Below are 24,947 nucleotides of genomic sequence, written 5' to 3'. Positions count from 1 at the left end.
ATTTTAACTCGCATTTAATCAAGTTACATTCTGTTCATACTTCCTATGATGCAATTCTGCAAGTTGGCCTGAAAAAATAATTTGCTCATCTCAAATTTAGCTGCAGTACAGAGGAGGAGGAGGGATCAAGACATTGAAGTAATGTCAGCTTAATTCAAGAGGGGTATTAGTGCAGTGCTCCTAGAGGGGAAATAATGAATACAGTGATCTTTCAGAAACTATCAACTCTTAAGCATTCACTTTGCACTAGGCACTGGTATCCAAGAGAAAAGCAAAACAAAATAAACGATGCCCAAGAACTACCCCTCTCTGGAGGTCTTCTCAAAAAAGGAGTTGCCTTTGCATGCATTCATTAGTCTTAAACCACCAGAAAACCTTGTGTATTTATAAATATTGTAGCAGTGGTAGTACTTAGCAGGGCTGCAGAAAAGAGAAAATCCTAGGGCTGGTATGTAGCTTTAGGGCATTTATGAACTCCTGTTCTGTATTTTTGCATGTTGGTTTGGTGGTGATAGTGGTGCCTATGCCCAACGTTAAAACTAAATGCATGAGCCCCTTGCTTGATGCCCCACATAAAGCCAGATACTGGGGAGGTTGCACCCAACTTTTGTTGTTGCTTCCTAATGTCTTGCTGTTTGACATAGGATATCAGTATCGCAGGAGACTGGATATCACTGACTGGCTTGCTACCCACTGTTTACATTAAATTCTAATCACACGACTTGCAAAACTGTCCAGTCTCCTTCGAATGCAATGTCTTTGCTATATTTTGCACCTTACTAATTCACAGCAGTTATGGTCACTAGTGTGGTAAGGGCTCACAGGGGCACTCACTACTTCATCACACTGGAACACGTAAACTAAATTCTGGTACAGCCAGAGACGGGCACTTGTCCTGAGAACTTGAGTATCTGTGCTTATGCATTTCCAGTACTGGCACATCCGACCCATTCCCTTTGGATACGTGCATGCTTTCTTCAGTTACTGTGGGCTGAAGGTTTCTACAAATTCAGAGCACCACTTGAAGTGTTACAGAAATAATTGAGTTCTGTATGCCAGCAAGATCTTTAAGCTGCATAAGGAAACCGGTACTCAGTACTATGCTACAGAAAGCATGCAGCCAAATTCCTTGTTACCCCTTTGCAAAGTTACTTGTTGAATTGTCTCAATGTGAGCCTTTTACTTTACTATGACCTTGGCAATAGCTTTGTTCCTGTTGTATTTAACTAATGTCTTGCATTTTTCTCTTTTCATCTCCTTTTGGTGCAACCTGGAAGAAATGTCAAAAAACGAAGGTTCGATCCAAGTCAACAAGGCCCTATCTGAAGAAATGTGTTTCCAAGAGCTGCTTCTTACACTACTGGATTTTGGGTATGGTGTTTTTGCTGTAGCTGCACATGAACTAACTCATTAAGGAAGAACATGAGAAACACTAACTATAAACACAGTGTTGGGATGTTAGGCTTTGAGGCAGTAGAAGACTCTCCTTTTTGGAGATAAGTTCGAAATACTTCCTCTATTCACTTTTCTCCTGTTAACATTAACTGACAAGTGTTACAAGCAAACTGTTTCAGAATCAGGTGGGGTTTTTTTCTTTTCTCAAGCAAAGGAGGACACACACAGACCAAGTGCAATAAGAGAACTGTTCCAAAATAATGAAATAGCAGAAGATTTTTCCCCCAGCCTGCTGGCACTCTAACTTCACTTGAGTTCGCATGACTTCCTTTTTCTTACCAAACTCCAGTGGCATGAGGAGCTAGTTCTGAAAGGGTAACCTGCATGGCTCACATACAGACAACCAAGCTCGCAAGCTGACCCCAAGCAGAATCTGCAGCCCAATAAATGCAAACCACTGGGAGGCCGGTACCAGGCTCCGATAGCTTTTCCAACTGCACAGTGCATTCCACCACTGGACTCCAGTGTTCCCTGCTCTGGGAGCTCGCTCTCTACCTTGGTTTGGTCTCCTGGGCCAGGAGTCTGTTGGGAATGGAAGCCACCGAGTGGTGGATGTAATTCTTCCAAGAAGGAAAAAGTGTAAATATGGAAATAAGATTTTGATGTATCATTTTCACAGATTATATATAAATATATATATATGAGAAAAGGATTTCCATATAAAAAATTCTATTCTTTATGTAAATCTATTTTTGATGTTGGGTTTGGTTTTGGGTTTTTTTGCTCCCCCCCTTTTTTTTTTGGTAGCATGTTGTACAGCAGATGTTCTGGGCTTGCTCCAAAAAGGCAGATAATAGCATGCAGATGCAGGGAGTTCTGACACCAAAACAGATGTGATCTGAAGTTTGTATGCTTGAAACCAAAAACAATTAAAATGTATAAATACATATCTATGTATTGACTATAAGTCTGGATTACTTTTTTTTTGGCTGTTATACAGATTTTCCATAAGATAATGTAAGATAAGTGACACCCTCTCAAACTAATCACAGAAGTGCCAAGCTTTTTTTTATTGTTATTATTTTTAACTATAGCTACTTTTTTTCCTAAATCCTGTGAACTAAAAACTTAAATAAGCCTTAAAATACTCACAAAAAGTCAAAAGCTTGGACGGAGTTCTTCCTCTCCTGCCTTCTGCCCACCCACCCATAATGGGCTTGCAAAGGTGACTGACGTTTCTGACCCACTCCCTGTATCTCTTTGATGCATCTCGCTTTTCAAAGCATAATGCAAAATCAGTACTTTGACCCTTGGCTGCTGATGGCTAGTTACCATCACAGAGCGTGCAGAATCCCACGTAATCTCAGGGGGTCGTGCACCGTAATGACTCGTAGGCACACCGTGTGCACAAAGATAAGAGCTTTGCAGGAAGCGCTGGTACCCGCGCTGTTCCTCTGGGCCTGCCCAGCTTGAGAAAGGTAGGAAGGTGTCTAGTTTAGGCCTCCCTCCCAAGTGCAGAGCTGTGCAGTCTGGCTTACCCTCTTCACCTTGATTTAAAACTTAGGTAATTCGGTTTGCATAAGTGAAGTGACCTGATGAAAATCTCATTGCTGCATCTGATAATCAAGTTTAAAAGTTGTGTTGGGTATTAGTAACAACAGAAGTCCAGTTACAACTGCTTACTCCATCTTTGTTTAGTGGAAATCCATTTCCTGAGTTAACTTTAAGAGCCAAAACAGTAAGAAAATGCTGCAGATTTCCTGTGACTTAGAAATCTCATTTCAATTATATTTCTTATTATGATAATGTTCAATCCAACAGTTTCACAGAGAACTACAATACTGTCATAGTTTAAGCACCCGGGACAGATATATTGTTTTCGTTGACAGTTATTATTAAATGGTTTTAAACAGCTTTAACATAATCACATTAACACTTACTACGTTATGAGTTAAAGGTGCTGCACACAGGTAGTCACCAATGATATGTGTTATAAATCTTATCCTGAAAAATCCCTGCCTGGCTTCAAGCAGGAGGAAGTTAGTGACAATACTTTCATGGCAAACCAAAAATACTTGCAGCTGTATTATTGTCCTCAAAAAGTACTTTGCTTGGGAACATAATCCCCAAGTTTGTTAGGGTTCTGCTTCTAAAGCAAGAGTAACCCATAACAGAAACACTAGTGGTTACCAAAAATTAAAGTAAGTAAAATCAAGTGGCTATACATAAACTACCTGTGTAATAAACCTTTGAGAAGCGCTTCACAAACAGCATTGTTAGTGTGTGATGTGATGTTCTAAATCAGACCACAGTGGTCCCCAGCTACTATGTACATATGTTCAGTGCTGGAGTAACTTTTTGATTTACACCAGCGGTTTCATAAAGATTATGATTTCCTGACTGACTTTATGCTCCACTCATCCACTGTGGTGCGTATGTGAAAAAATACATTCGCCTTCTGCCCTGCTCGTACACGAGGCTGGTGGCAGCACTGCTTGAACAGACACAGGCATGAGCACTTTCTGTGGTGGCAGACAGGTAAAACATGGGGTTTGGTAGGCGTTGATTTCTACATCCTGCCTTTGCTGTGCTTTGGGAAGTCTGTGTAGTGTTCATCGCAAAGCATCATCAAAAGAAGAGCTGCTCAGCACTGCCTCCACTTCATCCACTCTGTTTGCTCCATTATTTACCTATTCACATGGACAAGAAACTGCGGTAACTATTGCTTGTTCCAGTTTGCTGCATGATCTCATTGATTTGACCCGATCCTCCTAAAAGAGAAGTCTGCCTGGCAACTAACAGCCGTATAGGTGCATGTTAAAAGAAACAGATTACTTATGGCTGGAGTTTAACCAATTTTTCTTACTATGCAAAGATGGGTATTGCACAAACAAATTTAAGACAAATGTCTGAGGAAATGCCATAGAATACTTGAAGTTATGTTTTAAGCCTACTCAGTCATGTTTTATATTCATTATTGCTTCCACTGTTACTCTTCCTTTTGAAAATGATTTGTAATTATTTTTTTAAGTGCACAACTTGATGTTATAAATCAAGTTTTTGTTTCAAGTTAATACTCATTCATATCTTGTTGGCTGCTAATGAATGGAAATTCAATAGTCCTTGTTCTGCATCTTAGCAAGATGAGTATTAAAAACGTCATGAACGTGGAATGGAGTAGTTTTTAATTTTCAATCATTTTTTCTTTATTTATTCTCTCCATTTTCTTTAATTTCTGTGCTCAAGACACCACCACCTTGCTAGTCGCGGAGATTGACCGGGGCTTTCTCTTATCAAAGATCTCTAAACTGTGTCCTGTCTCAGGGCAGGGATCTGTCCACAAGGGGACACTGCACTCGAGCTTCCCGGCGTGCACGGGACCTGCACTGCGGCACCCAGGGCATGTGGGAGGCGGGCAGGGGCCAGCTTCACTGGGTTGCAGGGGGGCTGCGCGCAGCTGTTGGCCGAGGGAAGCCTTTGGCAGTTCAGAAATCTGTACCATGGAATGGCAAAGAAATCTGGAGTCATTTAATTATTGAAAAATATTTTAAGAGCTTCATAATCACCCAAGAATGCAGCGTTTTACGGGGTGCTGAATGAAGCACAGGTTCCCTTTCTGGGTTTTTTGAACTCTAGTGAAGCCGGCCTGGGAAAGCAAAATGCCTGCATGACACAGCTACCAAATATAACTGCTGATGGTTTTTCGCTTGCTCCAGCTCCAGACACAGAAACGAAAATACGCTTTTGTCGTGCGCCCTCCAAAGGTTAGGTGTGAAAGCACGTGTCTCATTCAGAGCTGTAGAGTGAGGGAACGCCGTGACTAACAGATCCACCACTACTCCCTTTTATTTCCTGACATTCAAGTATAAGAGTATGTATCTGTAAACTCAGTATGAACATGCAACGATTTGGCTAGGATTAGAGTAGACAGTCCTTCCTAAAATAGGAGTTCAGCCTTTTGCAGTATATGAATACAAAAGCAACATACAGGTAGATGCATCACTGCTCTGGATTGTACAAGAAAGTCTTTGTTTTAAAAAACTTTCACAAACTACAGCACCGAGCACTGAAGAGTGATGTTGCTGAGGCACTTGCTGTTAAGAACAAAACCAATACAACACAATAGCAAGTCCTGTTGTACAAACCCAATAAAACCCTCTTTTTTTCTGGATGCAGTTACTACAGATCCCTACCCACAGGACCTGAGAATTTAACATCAATCGTCCATCAGAAATAGTGTAAGTTTAAGTGCCCTCAGAAAGCTGTTTAAGTGCCCTCAGAAAGCTTGAAGAAAAAAACCCCTAGAAATTTTAGTAGTAATGATGCTCAAACCACTACTACTGAAAGCAGGTCACAAAACCATTATCTTAAAGCTGCACATACTGTAATTCTGCTCAGAGATGTACTGTTCAGAGCTCAGCGAGCACATTACCACATCTTCACATCTTTATAGGTTTGTTGAACAAGTTCTTCAGTGGAACTGTGTAACACAAGAGGGCACATGGCCCCTAGGGAAGCACAAGGACTCCATGTCCAACCAGCAGACATCCACTTCACAGGTATTGCTTCTGAACAACCACAATCCGCTGACAGCGGCATCATGCAGCACACTCTAATTCGTAGAAACAGAGCAATCAAGCATCAGCTTATTCGCTCTTGTTAGCATTTTCTTTCGAAAGAGCTTGGCTTTGTCCTAAGCCACAGGACACCCTCAGCTTTACCACTCATATATACCACTACACGTAACAGGCCATGTTTCAGAGAGCACTTTCTGAGCCGCTACAAGAATTTCTCCATCAAAGCCAGTAACTCGAAGCATGAGGGAACTAACAGTGGTTTTTACCTGCTCTGGCGTGCAGGAGGTAGCTGTGCCCAGCACCCATGGGACAGCCTGCAGGGAAGCTGCTGCTCTCATCATTGACCTAACCAACACCTCGTTACCCCACAAAGGCTGGGTTTAGCCCGAAGCACTGACCCAGGAACTGGGCCTCTTTAGGATACACACTGTTATGGACACTTAACTGTGGAGAGGCAGAAACCAGAACAAATCTTCCAGTCCAAGTCAGGCTTCATAAGCACAACACTGCACCACTTCAAAAAATCCTCTAGCTGTTCATATGTCATACACTAAGAGATTTCCTCAGCCATCAGACCAATTTGAATTTGCTTTTGGGACTGTAAAACCATAGGTTTTCATGTGCACTGTCTGTTGCTTGAAGTCCTGAAGATACCCAGAGAAGCATAGGCTATTAAATCTCTGCTTTTAACAGATGACCAAGGCATGGGCATATTACAGACTGGTAACACACCGTGCTTCCATAACATCAGTTTTGCCTCTTCTGCAGAAAGGAAGCATTCCCACACATGAACACATGCTGCTTTGCTGCAGTCTAACCTGGACAGTGTCCAGCTAAATCATAACACAAGCAAATGGTACTTTTGACTGGCTAAGGTGATGACCAGTTTCTTCTCAAGAAGGAAAAGCATCTAGATACCTCAAACCCAGTGCTATTTGCATAAGCTTTAAATTAAGAGAAATTAAAAAATGGTAACTTCATGGCAGCTGTGCTAAACTTGCTTCCACATCAATTGCAAGAGGCACTGGACCAACAACTGACAGCTCCAAGTTTCCCCATTTGACTCCTTTGAAAGTATTTTTTGCATTCCCATGGTTATATAGAAACAACCATCAATATCCTTGTGCATGTTGCCCTCACACATTAGATCCTAGATAAAAATTTGACAGTTTGCCTTGGAAGCACTGACCTTATTAGTTCAGGACCGTTCTCTATCAATAGGGTCTTTGGACTGTAAAGGTTGAGGATTTAAATATCTACTATGTACCTGCTCTTCAGAGGGGACTCTTCAATACACATACTACTTAGGATGCTCTGGATTCACAGAACAGGGCAACACTCTTCATCAGTAGGTGAAAGCTTTGCTGTTCTCAGAAGGGAGCATTCAGTATTCTGAAAGACTGAACAGATCTACCCTTAGCGTCTAACCCAGGCAATGGGGGACCTGGATCCCTGTGGAGCTGCCACACCGCAAAATAACTCCCAGTACTGGTAACAGCAGAGGCATTTTCTTACAAGAGAGAAACAGTCCCCTCTTCCCCTCCCAGCCAGCAACAGAGCTACAGACCAGCACCAGTGGGAGTCCCCTCACCCAGGGGGTCACAGCAGAAAATGGCACTAGCAGCAGCAACCGATTTTGCTGTGGCCCTGCAGCTCTGGCTCACCACAGGCAATGTCCTATGGACCCTTGCACAGCGGTGACAGGAGCTGTGCTGAATGGCACCTTTCACTGTCAAGCCGAAGGAAGAGCCCTGATGGCGCTGGCACAACACCCACCCTGCCTTGAACTGGTCAGTGGGAAGTGTCAGTGTGCTGCGCTGCGCTGCATGGCAGCAGCACTACGGACACTTAAAGCTCCAACTGTCTTCACAGCACATGAAAACCTATGGGTTTACAGTCCCAAAAAAAGCACTTAAGTTTGACAAAGCCTGAACATCAGCCTTAGCGCAGTCACACAAAGTGTGCTTCCACTCATCTCTTCAGCTTCTGTAAACAGAGATGTTTCTCTTCTCAACAAGGACCTCTTCCCTAAACACAATTTATAGCAGTCTATTTTGCTCCAAAACACACCAATAGCTACAGAATTAGAGAATGACTGTACAGAACTTGCTGTAGCAGTGCTGATGGTTGCGTTGAGCCGTCTCAATGAGCGCTTTCAAAAAAAGAAGGCTCAAGTTACTTTTAAAATATAAGGACCATAGTCTAAGCTTCCATACTCCATTCATATATTTATGTAGGCATTTGACATATTCTGTCCATCCATTTCCTTCCCAGACGTATTCCCCCGTCAACACACCATGTTCTAAGTAAGGGTGGCACGACAATGAAATCAGATGGATGCAAAGTGCACAAGCAAGCCTGTTGGCTTTGGAGTCTGTCATTTCTCCCCTATTTCCTTTCAGGCACATCTGAACTCTGTACTGCTATTGAAAGACTTGCATTATGAAGTTACTCTGTAAGAGATTGTTAACAATAACATAGTTTACAGACAGTGCATGCTAGAATAGGATTTCCGTGCAATGAGAAAGCAGTTCCAAGAAAACTGGAACTATTATAGTGCCCTCCAACATCCACTGAAAAGCTTCAGGAAATTAAAGATTTTAAGTTCTCCTTTGTTTACTGAGAAGGCCCTTAACTCAGGGCTGAAAACTGCCTCATTCGCAGGAAGAGACAAACAATTCCCTTACACGGCAGCATCCTGACTGTGTGCTGTTGGATCAGAGGGCTGGGCGGGTAGGTAGAAGATGCGGGTCCCATTAAATTTTGCTCCCCTTTTCCTTCCTCTGGTTCGGCTGGGTAATTTTCACTTCAACCATAAGATCTCTAGGACAGGAACTGCTCTACTCAATCAAAGGTGACCTTTAGCACCCAGCCCAGGGAGCTCTGGTTTAGGCAGAGCTGGCTGGATGGTACATTTAGGACAACCCTGCACACAGCATTTAAAAATATTAAAGTTCTTCATGAAATATGCTGCTCTTCAGGCACACCTAAGAATAGAACAGGAGAGAAAGGACCTGCTTACATTACAGTCTCTCCAGAAGCTCTGATTTAAAGATAAACCTACTACACAGAATTTTCACTCTAGTATCACCTTTTTAGCATCTCCTTTGCTAACAGGTTTCAAACAGTACATTTGTGAAAGAAAAACGGCAGTTTCAAAGGCTGAGTGGTCTAAGCTATTAAAAAATAATAAGTTTTTAAAATAATAATTAAAATAATAATAATTAAAAAAAAAAAAAAAATCAATGCTCTGCCTGCCTCTATCACACTGTTCCTTACTGAAAACATATGGTGTTTGTCTGGTCTAAGTATAGTAAGTAACAGAGCTTGTACTACTTCACTTGAAAAAAATCATTCAAGGCGGCAGATTTCCCTGGCAGTAAGTTCTGCACAACAACATATCAACGCTTCTAACAAGATTTTGCATGGAAATAACCATTTTCCTCTGACAACCGCAGTAGTACTAGTGCATGTATAAAGGCATCACAACTCTGGGTTAGCAGGATGCAAGTACTTCATGAGTGCCGAGGAACCCTAGGCCAAAACTAGTAGCAGAACATAAAGCAGATCGTTTGCTGGACTATCTGAGAATCATCAGCTAAGTAACAAAAGCTGAAGATCCCACAGGTCCATCCCTTTCACGGGAGACAGAATGTCCTCATTACTCTCCAGAGCCTACTGTGACATGTTTCTTTGGCCCTAGATTTGCTGTGCCTCCCTCCAGTTTCTTCTTGCAGACTAGTTTCCCCAAAGAGCTTCAGCTCTGAAGGTGCAGGCTCCCAGGGTCAGGTCCCAGATGCTGCGGGGTGAGTGTGACAGTGGCCAGCACGCTTCCCTGGCTGGCTCTCTGGTGTGGCAGAGAAGCTGCCCTGAGGCAAGCATATACTCAAACACCCTTTTTCCTCAAGGGCTGCAAGAAACACCCTTAGAGCAAGAAAAGGTAGGAGACCACGTTACAATCCTACTCACCTTCAAAAAAGAACACACTGTGAAAGTGTTTTCCGTCCCCAGAAGATTTGGCTGTAAGACACTGGGATAAATTGATCCTGTAATAGGCTCGCTTTCCTAGGTGTTAATGGCAGTTTTATGAAAGCATGTTTCACTGAACTGCTCTTGTAACCATGACATACCCAGGGCGACTCTCACTTCTGCCCAGAGGGCCTGAAGGTGAGAAGGGTTTCTTTACTGCCTTTGAGTGCTCAAGGAAGGAGGGAGGTGTGGGGGGTGTCAGGAAGAACTGATGACTGTTCTTGAGCACAGTTATCAGCGCAGCACACAAATGGCCGTAAGTCCCTTCATTCAAAACCTAGTAGTTGTCTGAATAGGAATTTCCTACATGCCATTAAAATTAATCAGAATCTCTCCAAAAGCTGCACTGAATGGTTAAAGTGAGACAATCTGCCCACAGGACACAAAAAGTTAACTTTTTGTGTATATATTAATCAGTTTGGGGTTTTTTATTATTTTCTTGGAATGTTTCAGTCTGGATAGAAACATGGAAGGTTCACAGTCACATTCTTTGCAGACATCATTTGCATTTATAGTGTCACATTGTCACCAAATTACACTTTCAAAAATATATGACTTTCTAGCCAACATTGCTTAGTTTGCACTTGTAAAATACCTGCTCCAAATGTCACCTCAAAGCTTGTGTTAAATACATTTGCCACAAGAAACATTACTTCTTTCACAAATTAAATCAGCGTCAATGATGAAGCCACTTCAAATGCTTGATTAACAGCACCTACACTTACTCTTGAGAAAACACTCCAAATATCCCTAGTGACAGAATTGCTCTCATACAACAGCTAGTAGGCAAGAAGAGATAAGAAAACTTCATTAAAGACAGACAGATCTCTGCAGTTCCTCACAACTTCTAGCGGAAACAGAAACCTGTGGAGTTAAAAGAACACACACTTGACCCATTTACACAAAGGCAAAAAATACACCAGTGATTCAAAATCCCTTAATAAGGAAGGTCCCTACACACTGCTGAAACAGGGTGAGAAGATCTAGCAATAAGAATTAAACCTCTAAGTGCTAAGATCTAAAGATCTGCTACACAGTAGGGAATCCAGAACAGGAATATGACTCCTTTGATGGCAAGCGGGGAAACAAACAAAAGACATCGCATAGCTCGCATGCCACGGCACACAAGCAATCACCTAACATCAGATTTACCAACAAGACATTAATAACTAGAAATCCTAGGGGGAAAAAAAAAAACCATAGATGGGCTTTGGCCTGGTTTTCTTACATGAAATACTAACTGCAGCACCAGCTCACAGTGAAGATCTGTACACACATTTCTCTGAGTACACATCAATTACCAGTTAGTAGCAACTGGTAAAACCCAATGGTATTTCAGACAAATAACAGACACACTTGCTCCTAACTCAAGCTGTGTTTTAAACTTAAGCATCACAAAAATCTATGCCTTCAAGTCACCTAGAAACAAATCAAGAAATTAGACTTTACACTCTAGGCAGGTTTAAAGGTAAGACTTAACAGCAATGAAAACATTGCCTTTTAAAGTTATAGGCTAGGAGAATAGCTATAAATGCATCAGGAAAGAAATACCAGAATATTGCAACTTATACCCAGCTAAGGTTTAGCCAAAGAAGGTGACAAGTCAGAGGCACCACCATACTCTGGTAGGTGAGATGCTGAAGACCTTTAACCATGGTGGTGGTATATGCTCACACAGGGGCAAACAATAGGTGGCAACCACGATGGGCTCCTGCTACCTCATGAAGACAGGTTGAGGTAACTTGGCTTATTGGGCCTGGTAAACAGATGGCAAAAAAATGATCTAAAAAACATCTATAACTCCCTTTGAAATAATTGTGAAGATAATAGAGCCAAATTCTTCTTGGTAGAGCCATACAGGGGGCAATAGCCCAAATAAGGAAGCTCAAACTAGATAGTAGGAAAAAAACTTCCACCAGGATTCCAGCCACAGCTGATTCGATCTAGTATTCAGACTCGTGCTTCAAGCACAAGACCTGCAGAGGACTGTTTTCACCAACACTTCTCAAACTCCATGAGATCCAACAGGGCACAGAAGTATGTCCTGGCAGGGTAAAAGAGCAGCAGCAGAGCCCCACAAAGCTTGCCTAACTCATCAGGGGCTTGAGTCCACTTCTCAGGCACAGGCCAGAGACATCCCAGGGTGACCACAGGACACTGGCTCCTGGCTCAGAGATACACCTGTCTCCTGCCCGTCCCATGTCTCGTCTGCTAGCTCCATTGAAATGCTTCAGGTCATCACCGATGGTGTATAACACCGAGTCCTGACTCTAAGCCCTCTAAATATCATTTTAAAAATTCATAAAAAATACCCACAGACTTTGGATGAAGCATGAGTATTTTGTTTCCAAGAAGCTCTTAGGTATATTTGTCAGGGAGCCAATTTTAAGCAGTTTAATCTCCTACTTAAAAGAGACTTTGAAAAGATATAAATGGGAATACAGGAGTTTGATTCCTCACTTTGCCTGTGTGGATTTTGAAGGACAAAAGAAAAAAGAGGATTCAAATCTCTGCCACATACCAGGAATTTAAGAACTAAATGGGTTCCCTTCCATCTGAGGATCTCATGTTTTGCCTTTGCTGTCACTTAGCCAGGATTCACACAAAGCTGAGAATTTGGAACCCAATTCAGCAAAACACAAACTTTCAGCTAATATGCCTTGAAAGCATTTGGTTACAGGTTAAAGCTTAACCAGATGTCTGCTCATGCAGCTCACTTCACAGAGCTCAATGCTGGACCCAGGTGCTTATGGCAAGCTACAGGCACCATCACACACTGTGCTCTCTCGGTTCGAGTGCTGAATTTCATTGTTGTTTTAAATTTGCAAATGCTTACTTAGCTCAAGCAACCATAAGCCATTGCCTATTAACTGCTAATGTTAAACTACATCAGAGGGTTTGCAGGGAGCAAAGGCAGGAAGGAAACAACTCTGCACATAGTTGTTTATGCCTTTATTCAAAATACAACTACCAGTGAGATGACCTTCTACTTTTCTCTCCTTACATCCCCTACTCCTATAGGCTGACCATTTTAACACTAGCTTATATTTTTATATTTTTTTGGTAGAAATAATGTCATTTCTGTAGCATTACGTGATCTGAAATGTCTCTCTTATCTAAGAGCTAAAGAATCAACTTTTCTTTATAAAGACATCCTTTTCCAAACGACTCTGGATATGACCCTACAGCCCATCTGAATTAAATTCATTCATAAGATATGGAGACTCACTGAAGATGTGAACATTGGCTGTCAGGGGAATACATCATACAGTGCAATGAAAGAAAGACTGATAGTCTAAAAAGGGCACAGAAAGCTTTACTGAGGGAGAGTACACGGAACTGAAGGAGATGGCCAATCCTTCTACGTTTCTTCTCCACTCGGAGGTTGAGGTGATGAATCCAATTATCAAAAACCTCTTTCCCAGAAATAGAATATGAGTGCTCTGGTTCAGAGGGAACAGAGTGTAGTAGGCTCAGGAAGTGTTTGTGGAGCCGAGTATTTTATCTATAGCAGTATTTCCCTTGAGCAGTGACTCTCATTTCTCTGAGAACCCCTGGTTCAGCACCCTTGGGTCTATCGGAAGGATTCTGAGTGGAATGAAACCTATGATGTTCTTGATCCAAAACCAGATAAAGTGCTCCCCAGAAGGGGACTCAAACTAACTCATTCTTAACAATGAGCCCAGAAATGTTCCAGGTTGGCAGAAATGTATCAACTCACAAGAAATATTTTGCCTTTTCCAAGTTGCAGCCTTTTGCTCTACCCTTATGGGGCAGAATCTGAGAGCAACACACTAAAGATCCAGCAATGTCAGCAAAAAGCACCCCTGCTCTGATCTGGCTTCCTGCACCCAGGCCAACCATGAACACAAGCAGTCTCAGAGCCTTTTCTATGCAGGAGCTGCCTTTAGGTTATGTGACAACACCCACACCTTACAGGCACACTTTGCTTCTCTCCCTCACCCAGTTCAGCCCCAAACACAGAGACTAGGAGAAGCACACTGGTTACTGACATGCCAAGGAGACTCCAGAATAGCTCATGGGCCCAGAATCAGCTCCTACAGAGCAGACTTGAACAAAAATGCTTAAAGATCACTTTGGCCCTAGAACCAAGGTGGCAGCAGTCTACTGGAATAGCCTGTACTTGAAAGCACAGAGAAGAAATGTTGGAGAACCTACATGACACAAAAAGCTTCCCATTGTCATGTCACAAGGGCTCCTTGCAGGACATGGCACTCTTCAGTTCCTCACAAAGCCTGTTTCAGCAGTTGCTGCTCACTACTACCTCATTCCCAACCCCACGTTTCTTAAGTAACGGGAACACGTGCAAATTTGCCAGAGTCCTAACAAATAGTTACCTACGTTGGTTCTACCCAGATGTTCTCTCACCCCCCAGAAGTTCCTTTCACTTCTGCTAAGTAGTAACATTACTTACACAGAATACATTTTCATATGGATTGCTCATTGAGAAGAGGAAATAAAGCATCAGGAGAAAACAGTGTTTATTGTCATAGACTCATCCCAAAATCATGGGTTAGGAAAGGAACATGCTTCTCTATTTACATGGACTGGATGCACAGAAAGATGTAAAATTATAAGGATATAGATGACTGACAAAAAGAATCAGTGTTTCAAGCCAGCTTTCCAGCTGGTATAAATCAAGGTGGCCTCACTGACTTCAAGCCTGGTGCTACTGAAGTACAGGTGCTTCACGGAGAAAGGATGATGGTTCAAAGCGCTAAGACAGAAGGGAGCTGCCAGTGAAAGTCTCAAAAAGAGACTGGTATGAACTGGTGCAGCTGCACTGCCTGCAGACAGCCTGCAGTGTTACATGATTTGCCCTACAGACCACACACAGTTACAGAAAAAGAATGGTCACCCTCCCTAGCTTCACGTAGCTAGTGTTAAAAAAGTTAAGCCAACACTAGGTAGTAGCCTGTTCCCAGAGCCCTGGCTCTGTGAGTTGTATGTTTGAGGCAGAGTTGTCACTTGCAGACTTGAGCACAGGCTCTCCTCTCCACACTGCGTGTAACAGATGACCCTTTCACCAGTGGCTTCCTTCTACTTCTCTGCTAGCTTGGCCAATTTCCCTAATGTGTACAGAGGTTTTGCAGCTGTTCCAAGGAGGTGGCAGCAGAGGGGGGAGGCAGCTGAGCATCTCGCAGAGAAAAAGCACAATACTAGACCACCTTATTTTCTTTTTTTCCCTAAGGGAAAAAGCAGGCACGGCCCTCTCCTTTTGGATGGTGTGCAGCCCTCCAATGTAGCTCTCCTTTACCTAAAGCTTTATGAATTGAGCTGCAGTGAGCAGCTCAGCCCCATTGCTGCAGTTATTGCCCTTACTGGCTTTCTTCTGGGACTCTGCTCTTCCCTGGGCTTCTGCTTCAGGTCCCGGGAGAGCTGGACCTGCTGCTGTACAGGCTGAGCCCTAACCAGCAAATAGCCCTAGCTGTGCCACACAGACTCCTGCTCCGTGGTGAAGGACCTCCAACAGGCAAGCACAGCAAGCGAGATGCCTGGGGGCTGAGCCAGGTCCAGACAACCTGAGCTCCAAGGTAGGGACTTGCTTTTACCCCTGTTCTCCCCAGTTCAGCGCTGCTAGGAAAGGGGGCACACAGAGGGCTGCAATTTGCCAAGTGCCCAGGTCTGTTACTCTTCCGCCGCCCCAGTGCACAGCTTCCCCTCGGCCGGAGCCCACACCAGGCTGGCCCCAGAGGAGCCGGGGTCCGTGGGGAGGGGACAGGCGGGGCAGAGGAGCGGAGCACGCTTGCACAGGGTCAGCTCCGCAAGGGGAAGGAGGGGGCGCCGGGTGCCCGGGAGCCGCGGCCCGGGGGTGGGGGCTTCTCCCCGAGCCCTGACGTAAAAACTAAGCGGGGCTGCCCGCTCCGGCTTCTTAAGGAGCGCGGCGGCGGCGGGCGCGGAGAGCCGAGCCCTGCCCTGCCCTGCCCGCCCTGCACGCCGGACCGCCGAGGTAAGGGCTGCGGGCGGCGGGGCCGGAGGCGCCGGAGCGGGCGGGACGGGGCGGGAGCGGGGTCGGCTCGGGCGGGCGGGGAGCCCGGCTGAGTCCCGGACTGGCGGAGCTGCCCGCGGGCGCTCCGCAAACAGCGCTCGCCGCCGAGACGGGCGCCCGCTCCGGCTCCGCGGGACCGGGCTCGGCTTCCCCGGGGGCTAGGATCGAGTGACTAGTCACAGCCGATAGCCACAGCCAAGTAAAACGATGACAACAGAGGAACTAATTAACTTTTTAATGATTATTGCTATTGTAAGGCGCTGTTCGTGACGGGGAGTGGAAAGGAGGGGTAAACTGCCAGGAGAAGAGGGAAAACAAAAAGGAAAAAAGAACGAAGAAAAGTCAGAGCCAAGTACGAATAGCACACACACGAAGTTCAGTTTATGGGCAGAAAGATCTAAAAACTGGAGAGGGGAGTGGGAACAGGGAATTGCTGGAAGCATTCACCACAAGCTCAGGTAACAGATCAATGAAAATTGACATTCCCTGAGTATCCCCTCAGCTCTCAGCCATCTAAAAAATTGAATCTGAACTTTGTAAAAGACTAAGAGCAAAATGCTGCCAGGATTAGACTAGACCAGACCATAAGGACTAGTGGTCCTGACTACTGGCCCTGACCAATGCCATACACACCACACCTGAAATGGCACCCACCATTGTATTAACGCCCTGCCCAGGGCAGTCCCTTTGCTCACACCTCTGGCAAATCTAGAACCCTTACCCTTGTCCCACCCATTTTTGTAACGTAGAAAGTTTCCAAAGGGGCTGAGGGGCAGAAAAAGCAAAGCAACCTATTCAGTTGGTAACCAGTGCAAAATAGATGGCCCCGTCCAAGTGACACACTTAAAAGCCAGTTTTAGTATTACTCCCTTGAACTTTCTTGTTGGTGACTGTTTTTGTTTGGGGGTTTTTCTTCCCCATGGTCATATCTGAGATTGCTAAATTGCTTTGAAAACTAGAAGGTTGATAAAGTTAATTATGTCCCTTGAAAAAGTCTCAGTAAACAGATAAGTATGTACAAATTGCATAGCATATATGCCCAGGTGTCTGCTGCATAGTGGAAAAGGCTCCAATGAACAAACAAATAAGAATGAAGCATTGACTCACAGGACGTCTTCAATTTTGGTTCAGAGAAAGCAATCAAAACCTGCCTTGCGCACTATGGTACAAAAGAGCGATGCTTCCAGAGATCTTGGGAGCAGCACAGGGGCAACCTCATCACTACCACCACCACTGTCATAGGTGACATCCAAGTAAGCAGAGCAGCATGTGAAGAGTGTGCCACACCTCTTCTATTCGTTAACTTCAGGGTTCAGATCCAAGGCTGTCAAGCCAATTCTCCTCATGAGATCCCAACTCAGATTAAAAAGTGACTGCAAGCAGTTGGAGAGTAAAGTCTGAATACCTCCAAAACGTTCCCAGAACCTGACCAGGTAGCCAGATAGGGGGTTAGCTAAGAATATCACTGCCAGGACTGAAGTCTCTGAAGAGTGCTTTAGATCTACAATGAAATATGTTCCACAAGCAACTTGCCCCTCCCTGGGCTTGCACACTGGCTGTGGCGTGGCCACTTTTCACATACAATCTGTCTGCACACTTCTCCTGCCTTCAACATTTGTCTTCATGGAGCAGAGAAACATTTCTTGGGCTCTCGATGATCACTCATAGAAGTGAGTGATCTACACTCTACACAAAAAGCCAGTTGATTATTAACTTAAGCTCATGAGGAGAGGTAGCTTCTCCCCTGGCAACACCCTCCAACAATCAAACCAAACACATAAAAGCATGAATGCTCAAGAGATCAACACACACATTAAACAGAATTGTTTGTCCTAAAAGCTGATCTCAGATATCGTGGATTTCCACAAATGGGAGGTTCTCCACATGCCATGAGCTACACTAAAACCCACCCCCAAATCTGTTACACATTAGAAATGTGTATCAGAAATGTAATATGAGAAATACTAGAAGCATGTTAGAAAATGCACAATAGAAGGATGTACTAGAAAAGAAATCTGATAGAGACAGCTGTACCTTTGTCCAAAGGTTATTGTTCTCAGGATTTCTCCCACTATAGCTGCTACTTATCAAAATTCACAATTTTTCCTAACAGACAATTGTTACATCGATCTACAAAAGACATCTGTACTTTTTTTTATATATATGTTTTTATATATATATATATAAACCTGCTGCTATGCCATGGCTTTGCTACATCCTCCTTTCAGTTCTGCATTTTAGCAGGTAAAACACTCCTGTTTCAATGGATTATTTTGGAATCTACCCTTAATTCATTAGAAGACACTTTCAACAAGTAGTTTTCCACCTGCTGTCCACAGATCCCTGTGAGTCTGCAAACTATTTTAAAGGGCTTAAAGTTTTGAGGAAAGCAAGACTGCCTAAAGGCTTAAATTCTCTGTAAGAACGAATGTTTTTTTACTGTAAAAGGTTAGGGACCTGTAAATCAAGGACAAAAAGTTTCAATATGAAGAGTTCCACATAAAAAGAGTTCATCGGATGGATTTGAGGATGATTAACAAATTTTAACACATGCTTCTGCTGCACAGTGATGCGACTCCACTAGTATTTATATTCATACATGCAAAAAAACCATATACAGATCTTTAAAGATCACAGAAACAATTACCAACATCTGAAGCGCCTTCTATATAATGTGAGGTACCAGGGCTTTGTTCCTGCATCTAAGAGTGAGGAGTTTTTAATCTTTTTGGGTTTTTTACATTTCAGTGTACAATGGACCTTGGGAACAGAAGAAGAATCCACTGCAACATGAGACTCACCTACTCTCTGCTAATTATGGGAGCGTTCTGCATGACACCCTTCCTCTGCCATAGCCAAATTGATCCACTAGCTCTTGGACGAGCAGACCCCCAGTGTTGGGAATCCTCCTCAGCTGTCTTACTGGAGATGAGAAAGCCTCATATTTCTGACTCTGTCAGTGGCTTTTGGGACTTCATGGTCTTCCTGAAATCATCAGAGAACTTGAAACATGGGGCTTTGTTCTGGGACCTGGCTCAGCTCTTCTGGGATATCTATGTGGACTGCGTGCTCTCCAGAACCCATGGCCTAGGGAGAAGGCAGCTAGCAGAAACTGAACCAAAGATTGCTAGTCTACGTTCTCAATTCACAGGGAGAAAACAAGGTTACTACTCCTTTAATACATGTCTCATGGGCAATAACTAGAGTCTAGCAGGAAAGAAAAGAGATACAGGCTTATTGTGTTATGTGGTAATAGTACAGAAATAGAGAACATGCTGCACAGCCTCTCAATCAAGTACAGAGCTATGTTTAAAATGATCTCAGTAAAAATTTGACCTCCAGACAACCTGTACTCTAATGACAGCTTTTAAGTTTCAGTTTGGTGGGGGAGGAAGGGCAGCAGAAAGTGAAACATAGGAGGATTCAAACAAAGATGACAGCTCAGCAACTGAACATACAAATACATTCTTTATATATTTTTACCACTATTGTGCCATGGACAAGCTAGTTCTGAATCCCTCATTCCAAGAAGTGCATCACTCCAGGAATGCGTTGCACTGGCGCTGCTGGGGAGAGTGGCAGGCTTTCAGCAGAAGAGCAAGGCTGTTTACTTGCCATCTAGTAGTCAGCCTCTAGGTATTTCCATACTAGTAACTTTGTCCAGCACACAGTGGAAACAGACCTAGGACTCAGACACGTGCAGGCTTTCAGACACAGCTACAGCTTCAGGAGGAAGAACACTACCTATGACACGAAATGGTGCAGTTCCTAACCTCCAGGTTCCCAGCCCCAGAGCAGAATCCCCAGGCTTAAACTAGCAGTCTCCATATTTGGTGAGAGCTGGGACCTCACAGCAGGATTTGCAACAGGTATCATGTCAGTTAGCCTCCCCATTCCCAGTAGAAAGATACAGCATAGCTTTTCCTAAATCTCAGTCTCTTCCAAGGCTTCAGTTCTGATTCTTCTACCAAGATGTGCATCCTTCCCTTGAGGATGCACTTTCAGAAGGGGCAGGTGCTATAACGTGATGGCAGGGTAGAAGTGCTGCTGCCATCACCAACAGTGTAGTGCCTTGGGCTCACAGGGAGAAGGCAGAACTGCCATTCCACTTGAATGGATTCAGACCCTTACCTCCACTTCCTAGATCAGTGTCTTAGTTATAAGATGTCTGGGGGGAATACCCATGGAAGAATGAAGAACCTCTCTGGGCAGCTACCCATTAGAGTGTCTCTAAAAAAAGGGACTTGAACTCAGGATTCTTCTACCCCAGGGACATTATACCACTGGACAGTCCAGCTCTTGCCCACAGACCTTAAGATGTTTTGTGTATTGAAAGATAGGATTTGAGATAAAAAATATCTAGGTCCTTCACCCTCATTACCTACAGAGAGCATCCTAGCCATTAAGCCAGAAGATCAGAGTTGTGTTTGAATCAACCTCCTCAGACTGAAGAACTCTTCACACACACAGGGACAGTTTCCAAACTCTGACCCAGACCACCACTATCTGCATTTCAAAAGCAAAAAGGTGGATCCTGTCCTGCTCTGGAAAGAATCTGAGCTATCGCATAGCTTTGCAATCTTGACTGAGTTGAGATACATTGATGGCAAACAGCACAGAACCCCCTTCTGGTTCCCAAATAGCCTTAGACATCACAAAGGCAACAAGTTGCTCGCTCCTGACTAGACTGATGCACTTTTGGATGCAAACAACATGCAGCTTTAGACACATGAGACAGTAGTACTATCAAAAAGATGTCCACCAGACTAAAGCACCAGATGAATTTTTGTTTTCAGGATTGCAGTTTTGAATATCACTAAATTCATTCTCAGCCTTTTGTTTACAATCTGGCTCGTCATGTCTCTATCACACTGTGATTTTCCTAAACAAAGAGCTTTTGCTCCAGTTTTTTTTTTTTTTTGCTCTTGAGATTAAGAGTAACAGTCTGATGTATTCTGAAGAATCAAATTATGGGGCTTGTGATTAATACTGACTTTTGTTTACTCCTAAACAATTTTAAGCACTGGTAGGTATTCATACTTTAAGATAAACAAGGATTCCTCCCCTTCTGTATTCCTTTACCTCTTTGTTTTGTGAATTGTAATCAGTTAATCTGGTTTCCCTGTACAATTGATTAACATCGGTGAGTAGCAGGCAGCTTATAGCAGTGACCACCTAATTTTTATTTTTTGGAGTAGCTATCTAACCTCTTATCCAAGTCTCCCAGTTTCTTAACAAAGCCAACTAGTTTAATCTTGCTAACCCTTGACCTTACTGCTTTGTTCTATCGGTGAAAATAGAAGTCAGTTGTTAATAATCACAGATAAGAAATCACATTCTAGAAAATTATGAGGAATAGAGCTACTGCTTCTTATGCATAAAAGGTATGTACAAGCCTGTTTTCTTAGCCCAAAGAGCAGCACTAACAGCATTTGAATGACCTTGTGTACTTCACATCTACATGGGTGGGTATGAATAGCTCTCAGTAGGCTTGATCTTGAAGTCAAACAACAAAGCAAGATTTTTTTTTTGCTTTATACTATTACTTTTGCAACTGTTGATAACATCTTTATTGCTCCATACTGAAGTTTTAAATCTTACTCCTCTTAAATATTTATTTACTATTTTAATTTGCTGCGGTTTTTTTGTTTGTTTGGAGTTTTTTGTGTAGTTTTGGGTTTTTTAATTGCAAGTAGGATCATAAATCAGGAGCAAGCTGTAAGCTGCATTCACTGTACTCCTTAAACATATCGTGGAATTGGAAAAGCAAAACAGAGATCTGGACTTGGCACAGCAGTGTTGATGTTAAGGTGTTACTATTCTAGTGTCAGGTTTCAAAACTGAAGGGTAAATCCCATGAGGTCATTATGAAAACTGAGTATCAGGAACTGAGCTTTTCTAAGAACAAACACCACCAAACCAACCAACCAACCAACAAAACCCCCCCAGAAAACCCCCGCAAAACCAAAAAACAACAACATACAACAACCAGAAGTGCTCCAAGCCAAAAAAACCTCATGAGGGCCTTGGTAAAAGTTTCTCAGCAGTACTGAACAGAATACCTTGCTCTCCTAGGAAACAATTCTGAGTGCACACCAAGACAGTGATAGAAGTAGCCCAGGTCCAGACTATGGGGTTCAAACACTGTTTTCCAAACCAGTCTAGTCCTACCAGGCTCCTGACTGTAGTTACTAACAAGTCTCAAGATACTCTTCAAACTCTACACAATCCATGAAAAACACAATAAAATCAAAACAACCATACACAAGTTATCTGACAAACCACCTCCATCCAACTAAAATCCTCCTTAACCAGCAGCATTTCAACTTTCCCTGATATCCCACAAAAAAGCATTAGTCAGCTTTAAACTGAGACAACTAGGGAGAGTCCTTTACAGTTACCTTGCCAAGACATCATCCCTTTCCCCCAACAAAACGTGAACACCATGAAAAAACCCACATTTCAGAAAAATGTTTCCAACATATTACAACACTAGAGTTAGATACATTACAGTAGTAAGAACTCTTAATGAACCAAAACAAAGCTTAAAAACCACAAGAAGAATATAGCTTTTGTACTCACAGCAAATCTTCCTGAAGAGCAGCTGTACAAGAAGACTCACTTCAAGAAGCCATGTAGCACATCCCCTGCACAAACACTTGAAGAACAGAAACTCAAACCCCTCTCTACCTCTTTTCCCCTTCTTTTCTGCCTCTTTTCTCCTCACCCAGCAGTACCCCTGCTACCTCGCTACTCAGAGTGGCTGCAGCTGTGCAGCCTCACAGGTGCAGGTAATGGGGCTCAGATCAGCACCTCAGATCAGGTGCAAGGGAGGGTAGCAGGGCAAAGGCTGCTGTATTATGCATTTGAGGTCTGATAAATAAACAGATACTGTGTTAAACAGTTTTTAAGAAGACAAATGTGTGTAAAAGAAATAAAGCCAACTGTGGGCTTTTGGAGATCATTGCAAGGAAACTGCCCCATAGTTTCTCAAGGAAATAACAAATGTGCTACTAAACAGTGTGAGAGATCTCATCCACTGTGCAGGGAGGTTGATGACAAGCCAGTCAGTCAGTAAGACTGTGAGCAGGTCCAAGTGTTTAGACTCTGCTAATTACAAATGGAAGAACTTTATAGGAACACTGAAGGAAAAGGTCTGTGCTGGGGGAAAAGATCTAAGTAACTTGTCACTAAAAGGCAACTTGCAAATGGAGGGATAAGGCTATCACCAAAACAAGAGGTTTGAGGGCAATGCTGATAAAATGGGGACCAGCAGCTAAAGATAGAGGAAACATGGATGTAGGAAACTGAGTATTGAATTGGTCTTTGCTGTTTGGAAACTGATTACTTATATGCATTCTCATGTAATTTTTCAGGGATATTTCCTCATATTCAGAGGTCACCAGTTCTGAAGAAGAAAGACTCAATTGAAGATTTAATAAGCATCCACATGCATAAGAGCAGATCTATGTTACTTGGAAGAATCACTGAAGAGCTAGGGAAAAAGAAGAAATGACACATTTGGTCCAAGATCTTGATTTGTATATATTTTTAAGCTACTTCTATTTATTTATTTATTTATTTATTTATTTTGCATTTTAATCCCCATTGATGTCAATTTAGATGGTGGAAGAAGGCCTATAAGGATGAGCACTGTATCTCTGATTAACTGGACTTGTGGGTTTTTTTAATTGCTTATGAATTCAGACTCCTTAATAAACTGCATGATTTATAAGCAGTTGCCTACTTTAATCTGTGTGTATATCAATCAGGCTTGTTGTAATGCATGTGACCTATCCATTGTCTTTTGGGTGCCAAAACAAGAAATAACTGATCCTTCAATAAAATATAGACAAGCAGAGCAGGAAGTTGCCAAAACCCTCCACTGGCTCCAAGACAGGATTAGAGTCAAGATGGTGCTGTTTTATTGTATGCTTGGCTGTACACTTGTACAAAGCACCTGTTGCTGAAAGACATCATCCTACTAAAGAAAAGGAGTATATATTTTTATATTAAAAACACTTTAAAAAGATGGTTTTGGTTTTCCAGTAAAAGGGTTAACAGGTTTTACCAGCACCTTCTCGAGGTGCTTTAATATGCTGTTTTTTACAGTATTGTCCCTAAATTTTTAGTTACTAAAAACATCACTTAAAATGTTTAATCAAAAGAATTCTCATGCATAACTTGAATTTGCATCTTTTTTAGTTTGCAGTTTCTTTGTAGACAAATCAGTTTCCTCTGTGACTGCTACTGAGAACTCTAATAGGCAATCTGATATTAAACTAATGCAACTTAGCTTTGGGCAGGCAACATTTGATGCTTTGATAATGAAATATTTCTATAGCCTGGCTGGCTGAATGCAACTACAAAATTAAGCTTTCCAGGGCAATTACATTTAGTTGTTAATTCAAAGTTGCTTTCCTTAAGCATGTGGCAATATTTGGTTTGTTTAGTTTTGTGTTTGGGTTTTATTTGGTTTTTGGTTTTGGTTTGGGTTTTTTTTTTTCAAAATGCCCAAGGAAAAGTGATTTTCTGGGTGTTTATCAACTTGCAGAAATAGGTTCAAGTAGCAAAATGTGTAAACAAAATCTTAAAACAGTTACTGGGCCTGAATAAAATAAAGCTTAAACAGTTCCATTGTGTGAAATCCTGATCCTATGGAAGCAGCAAAAAACTTATAATAGGGTTATCATCTTCAATGGCACAGAATTTGTGCTTAAAGTTAACCATGCAACAAACCATTTAAATGTTCAAGAGAGGAGGGAACACTAAAGCAGGATGAACATAGGAACACACAGTTTAGTACACTCTGTGACATTCCCCCAGCTACCTCTGCCTGCAGCCACCACCTACGAGAGTGCTCTGCTACCAGAGCAGAGAGGGAGGCAAGAGCAGTGTTACAAGAGATCTCTCCACTCGTATACTACTGTTGTTAA

At 42.8% G+C, this 24,947-nt stretch overlaps 3 protein-coding genes across 10 annotated transcripts in view; 2 read left to right on the top strand and 1 right to left on the bottom strand.

Moving 5' to 3' along the window:
* Positions 1 to 4,568, top strand: part of ADAM23 (ADAM metallopeptidase domain 23) — a 71,776-nt gene extending 67,208 nt beyond the window's left edge. For all 8 annotated transcript variants that reach the window (XM_030485450.1, XM_030485452.1, XM_030485446.1 and 5 more), the window contains one exon: positions 1,278 to 4,568. In XM_030485450.1, the coding sequence (XP_030341310.1) occupies positions 1,278 to 1,414 (137 nt within the window). In that variant the 3' untranslated portion in view covers positions 1,415 to 4,568. The remainder of the gene's footprint in view (positions 1 to 1,277) is intronic.
* The window catches only part of DYTN (dystrotelin), a 62,335-nt gene that overhangs the window by 13,331 nt on the left and 24,057 nt on the right, over positions 1 to 24,947 (bottom strand).
* On the top strand, positions 15,952 to 23,746 carry FAM237A (family with sequence similarity 237 member A). Its single transcript, XM_030485460.1, has 3 exons — positions 15,952 to 15,972; positions 18,760 to 19,174; positions 23,388 to 23,746. Exons 2-3 carry the CDS (start codon positions 18,766 to 18,768, stop codon positions 23,525 to 23,527), a joined length of 549 nt encoding a protein of 182 aa, XP_030341320.1. The 5' UTR covers positions 15,952 to 15,972; positions 18,760 to 18,765; the 3' UTR covers positions 23,528 to 23,746.

The sequence above is a fragment of the Strigops habroptila genome, chromosome 5 (genome assembly GCF_004027225.2).
Source record: "Strigops habroptila isolate Jane chromosome 5, bStrHab1.2.pri, whole genome shotgun sequence".
NCBI classification, from domain to species: domain Eukaryota; kingdom Metazoa; phylum Chordata; class Aves; order Psittaciformes; family Psittacidae; genus Strigops; species Strigops habroptila.
The sequence above is the reverse complement of the archived record's forward strand: the minus strand, read 5'-3'. Positions and strand labels throughout refer to the sequence as shown.

Excerpts from the sequence above, each read along its gene's own strand:
- FAM237A (XM_030485460.1), top strand. The coding sequence starts at position 18,766 with ATGGACCTTGGGAACAGAAGAAGAATCCACTGCAACATGAGACTCACC. Across the intron at positions 19,175-23,387 it reads ATTCACAGGGAGAAAACAAG|GGATATTTCCTCATATTCAG; the intron begins GTTACTACTCCT and ends GTAATTTTTCAG.